This window comes from Marmota marmota, unplaced genomic scaffold (assembly GCF_001458135.2).
Source record: "Marmota marmota marmota unplaced genomic scaffold, marMar, whole genome shotgun sequence".
Classification (NCBI taxonomy): domain Eukaryota; kingdom Metazoa; phylum Chordata; class Mammalia; order Rodentia; family Sciuridae; genus Marmota; species Marmota marmota.
The window spans coordinates 2,990,470-2,995,951 of record NW_025999863.1 but is presented as its reverse complement, the minus strand read 5'-3'; the positions used below and the strand labels follow the sequence as shown (position 1 = coordinate 2,995,951).

At 64.8% G+C, this 5,482-nt stretch overlaps 1 protein-coding gene across 1 annotated transcript in view; it reads right to left on the bottom strand.

The window, feature by feature from the left end:
- Positions 1-3,136: 3,136 nt before the first annotated feature.
- Fem1a (fem-1 homolog A) overlaps positions 3,137-5,482 on the bottom strand; it is a 4,323-nt gene continuing 1,977 nt past the window's right edge. Inside the window, exon 2 of the mRNA XM_015503833.2 lies at positions 3,137-5,480. Within this exon, the coding sequence (XP_015359319.1) occupies positions 4,254-5,480 (1,227 nt within the window). The 3' untranslated portion in view covers positions 3,137-4,253. The remainder of the gene's footprint in view (positions 5,481-5,482) is intronic.

The following is a 5,482-nucleotide window of genomic DNA, read 5'->3' as shown; positions in this document are numbered from 1 at the left end:
GGAAGGCATCCAGGATGTCCCCTCGGGTCAGTGACCTTGCACTGCCAAGTCCAGTGGCCACTTCTCCACGCTCCTCACCCTCTGCCTCCCACCTGCCAGGCAGGTGCTGCTCCATCTGCCCTGGATCCCCAGCGCAGCGCCACCCCCACACAGCGATTCTGAACAAACAGGCCGCACTCATCCGAGGCTACCTGCCTTCTCCGTCAGGACGGGCCTTCTGTCCACTCCGCTGCTGGACCCCAGGGCCCAGCACACAGCAGGTGCTCAATAAGTGTTTGGCTTTGATGAACACTGCAGCGTCTTTGGTCCGTCCCCGGCCCATTTCTCCTCTCCACCCCACCCTGGTCCTTCCCTCCACTGTCCTGGGACTGAGCACCTGCTGTGTACCGGAGGCTGGAGGCCCTGCGGCTGCCCTCCTAGGCGTAGGGCCCACGGGGCGGGGGCAGACCTGTGAGGGGTGTCCCAGAGTGTGCCTGGGTGTGAGGGGGACCCAGAGGGCACTGCCAGGCCGGTCCGGGAGGGGTGCTGAAGGAAGTGAGGGTCCTCTGGTGGTGGGGGAAGCATGGCCATGTGAACCCGGGCACGGACTGTGTGTCCAGCCTGGAAAGGGACGACTTAGGGACACAGGTTACCTTGGGGAGCCAGACAGGGCCACTAGATGGCGCCGTGTGACAGCAGGGCGGGGAAGCAGCCACGCACTCAGCCTCTGAAAACAGCCAGGTGGCGTCCTCACCATAGGCCACCCCAGTGCTCCCTGCCACACTGCAGATGGGGACACTGAAGCGGGCGGGGGCATTAGTTTGCAGATGGCCAGGCCAGACGGCAGGGCAGCGCCCACTGGAGGCTGAGCTTGCCCTCCAGGCCCTGCCCGAGGTCACCTCTGACCCAAGACCTGGGCTTCCTGGCTCAGAGGCTGACCCCAGGTGGCCCTGGGGGGACCCTATTTTTAACCTGTTCTGTGGCGCAGCCTTATTATAGCTCTGGGAGGCCGCCAAGGGCGCTGAAGTCCATCATCTCTGAGAGAGGAGCTGCCAGGGAGCCCTGCTGCCCTCTTGCCGGGGCTCCTGGGGTCCCGCTGCCCCCTTGCTGGGCCCCCGTGCCCTCTCCCGGGCTGCGCTCTTGGGAGCTCCATTTATCTCTCCTACTTGAGGCACTGGATGTTTTTCTTTAGGTTTAAAAAATCAACCCTTTTAAAAACTGAGGGCCGTTCACCGTGTGCGGCCTCACGACCCCACAGGGCCCCTAATGTGCGCAGGCTGAAGTGGCCGTCACCCTAAGAGGCTCAGCGCCAGTCTCTCATCTTCAGGGTGGGTGGTGAGCCAGGGTCTGCCTGTGCTCGGCCCCAGGACGCTGGCAGAGGGCAGGCTGCGCAGGACATGCGAAGCTGGACAGCAGGTCCAGCTGAGCTCAGGGCCAACGGAGAGTGCCGCGGGCAGGACGGGAGAGGCAGGCAGGCGGCAGGAGCAACCTTCACCACGGCCGCTGCCCAGCACAGGCGCCGCCCGGCTCCCTCACTGGCCCCCTCCAGCACCGGCCGGCCGTCTGCACACCGTGTCCCTCTCCTCCCGCCCTTCCCTGTCCCACAGCACGGGGTCAGTGCCCAGTCCTCTTGCTGGCTAAGGCGGGACGCCTTGGCAGAAGCCCTGGGAGCATTCTAGGTCCTCTTCAGGTGCCTGAGCCTGTCACTGATGCCACAGGGGCAGGGACAACGGACAGGACACACAGGAACAAAGAATAAAAACTCAAGGTCAGGGTTCAAGGGTCAAGGGAGAAAGGACCCGGTGAGGCTGGGCGGTAGACGATCCTGGAGGAGGCCGCTTAATCAAGTCCATTTGAAGGAGGAGGGTGAGCGGGTGGCACTGGGGATCTCAAGTGTCCAGCTCGGGGCCAAGGCTCAACCCCATTCCTGCAGCCAAAGGCGGCAGTGCGGCCTGTGGAGCGAGGACACTCCCCGCAGCACCTGTTGGGGTGACGCCTGGGGCACCTCTGACTCAGCCTCCCTGCCCCCAGCCTTTCTCCTGGACGGGAACTGATGTCCTATGCCCAGGTGCCAGCAGTCCTGGTCGCTCTGCGCAGAGCTATCTTTAACTCAGGACCATGCTGTGCGCCCCACGCCAGGATCCAGCCCGGGGGCAGGGCCAGTCTGGGTCTGCCCAGTCCACCCCACCTGAAACCTGCCTGACCTTTGGGATGACCTTGGTCACCAAAACCGGGGCTCAACCCTCAATCTGGAGTCTGAGGTTTTAAGGAGCATGGGTCACCATTCCCCCACCAAGTCCAGCACAGGTCAGGTGCCAGCGACGCTGACCCTCAAGGAGAGGCCAGGGGCCGAGCACTGTGGGGTGGACGCCCTGCAGGTGCACAGGCTGCGCGGTGTGGGCCCTGAGCCTCTCCACGGCCACCCTGGACCCGTCGGCGCACTTACGCACAACCCGCAGTGCCCAGCACACATAGGCCAACGCGGCCACCTCCTGTCCTCAGGAGGCTGCTGTGAGGGCCCCTCCCACCCAGGGGCACTGTCCTGAGCCATATCCAGCCTTTTCTTTAGGACTTGCCCCTCCTGCCTGGCCTCCCGGCCTGCAGCCACTGTTCCCAGTCCTCCTAGAGCAGGGACGTGGTCACAGAGCTGGTCACCCCAGAGGAAACGGGCTGGGCGGCAGCTGTGGCGAAGCAGGAGGCGGGGAGGAGGCCGCCCCACGGACCTGCAGCATGGCCTCTACGTCCAGACACTCCGAGGGCTGGAACTGAGCACCCCCAGCTGCACCCGACCCCAGGGCAGCTGGAAGGTGGGCGGGCACGGGCTCTTGGGACTGCCGACCCAGCCTGGGGCCGCTTTTGACTGGACTATGCTAACAGGGAGGTGAGGAGCAGGACGGGGAGGCAGCAGGTTCAAGGCCTGCGGGCAGGAGAGCCCCTCCCTGGCCCTGGGAGGCAGCCAGGGGGCGTGCCCTCCCTCTTCTGTGCCCATTTTGTGTGGCAGCCCAACCCCAGAGCAGGCCCCGGACTCAGCGGATTCTGTCGGAGGGCAGAGGTGGAAGCAGGGCCTGTGTTTGGTGCCCCAGCGAGCGGCCCTGCCCCAGCCCGGCCAGGCCCTCCCTCTGCCATGCCATGTGGCCACCCAAGGAAGCACATTCTCTTCAAACACCTGCTTTTTAATGCCCTCGGGCTGCAACGGAAACACCTGCTTCTGCCGTGCTTCGGGAGGGCCAGGATTGTCCTCCTGAGTTAAGTCAAAAGCTTGTCTTGTAAATAAATAAACTTCCTACCTAACACTGCAAACCCAAACCCGCCTCAAGGGCCAGGCGTCCAGCGGTGGTGCTACCCGCTGCGATGGAGCTGGGATCTGCTCCTGCAGGGCTGTGGTGTCACCTGAGCAGAAGGATGCCTTCTGCTAACCTGCCCTGGCAATTGTGCGGGGACCCGGGGCCCAGGGGGCAGGGCAAGTGCTGGCGACCTGCTCCTTGGAGATGGCAGACCTGCGATACTGCAGAGCTGGGCCCTCCCGGGGGAGGCCTGGACTCAGGTCCTGGAGCAGGTCAAGGGCAGGGCTGCTGTGGGCATGCCCCTGACAGGGAAGGCCGCACAGGCATCCCTAGGCTGAAGTGGTCTGCCTGTCCTTTTAATCTGTAAACAGTGGCACCCGGACCCACACCTGCTGCCCTGGGAGGCAATCGTTGTGGCTTCTTTGGTACTTGACCTGATCTTCGGTCAAAGTCGGGGGACACTGTTCTCTAAGGAGAATGGGAAGCTGGGAGGCCTGTGCAAGGCCGAGAGGGGTCCCATACACACCTAGGGCCACCTCGGGGCCGACACGGGGCCTGGGGCTCGCTCCCCAGCACAGCTCACTGGGATGGGTGGCCACAGGCACCAAACCCCTGACTGCCTGGAGGCAGCTCGCGGGGTCCAGCAAACAAAAAGCCTAAGAAAGATAAAATAAAATAAAGAACTGCAGCAAAATGTCAGAACCTGGGCACAGCTGGGTCCACCCCTACACCCACCAAGCCCGCAGCTGCGCAGGGCCGCGGGGCAGCCGGGGGACCCTGCTTCTGCACTCGCCAACGCCCGACTGGGAGCTGCTCCTAACACTGTGGGTGGCCGGGCACCAGGACCTCGGGGTGCAGGAGGCCCCCAGTCCCTCCCAGCATGTGACCCTGCAGGCCGCCAGTGCGCAGGCGCACTAACTGCTCCCTGGTCCAGGGGAGGGGCCGGAGGCGGAGGGCCCTTGGGTGCTGGCGAGGCCAGGCCTCCCCGGCTCAGTGCAGCTGGATGAAGGCCTCCAGCTCCTCGGGGATGAAGCCCTTGTAGGGGATCTTGTTCTTGTCCAGGGCGCGGGCCGCGAGGCACTGCAGGGTCACGTAGTTGAAGGGCTGCATGGTGCTCTTGGCCAGCAGCCCCTCGTCCAGCAGCTCGCAGGCCGTTTTCTTGAAGGCGTTGGTGGCGTCCATGTGGGCCCCGGCTTCCACCAGGGCGTTCATGATGGCCGGGCAGTTGTTCTGGGCCGCGATGTGCAGCGGGGTGTTGTTGTCAAAGTCCCTGCTGTCCGGGTCGGCCCCACAGTCCAGCAGCACTTTGACCACGTGCAGGGAGGGGAAGGTGCCCACGCGGTAGCGGCCCACGTTGGTGGTGTCCTTGTCGGCGGCCATGTGCAGGGGCGTGAAGCCGTTCCTGCCGCGGGGGGCGCACCGGAGCAGCCGGTAGACTGTCTGGTGCTTCAGGTGCTCCTGGCTGGGGCTGGTCTCCACCTTGCCCATCAGGTAGAGCAGGTGCAGGATGATAGCCAGCGCCTTGGTGAACTGCGCGGAGTCCCCGGGCTCCCTGGGCTGCTGCAGGGCCCGCTCCACTTCCCGGACGCCTTTGCTGAGTACGCCCATGAGGTCTGTGAAGCCGATCTGCGTGCCCAGGCTGCCCTTGGCGGCGCGGTCCTGCAGCACGTAGGAGAAGAGTTCGGCAAAGGAGAGGAAGCTGCTGGCTGTCATGGGGCTCAGGGGCTCCAGGTTGCTCTGCTGCATGTCCAGGGCGTACTTCCACAGGCGGATGCAGCGCTCGAAGTTGCCCGAGTCGGCGTACACAGCGCCCCGGTACCGGATGTAGTAGGAGGTGTCGGGGTGCGAGGGGCCCAGGATGCGCTCCCGGATCAACAGCGCCTGCATGCGCATCTCATCCGGGTCCGTGATCAGCGCTTCCAGTTCCTGGGCGCTGTTCACCTCCCTGGAATAGTCGTAGGCCAAGACCGGCTGCTGGGGCTCGGGTTTGGGCAAATACTCGCCGCCCTGGTGCCGCAGCTCCATGGCGCGTCTCCAGTGCTTAAGGGCCCCCAGCAGATCTCGCTTCTTATCCACATACGTGGCTCCTAGCAGCTCCAGGGCTTCTATGGCAGCTTCCCGGCTGGTGGGGCAGCAGCTCTCGTAGGTGAGGGGCTCCTCTGGGGCGGAGCCCTCCTGGGGCGGCCCTGCGCCGGCCGCCTGCGGCTGGCCCGGCTGCT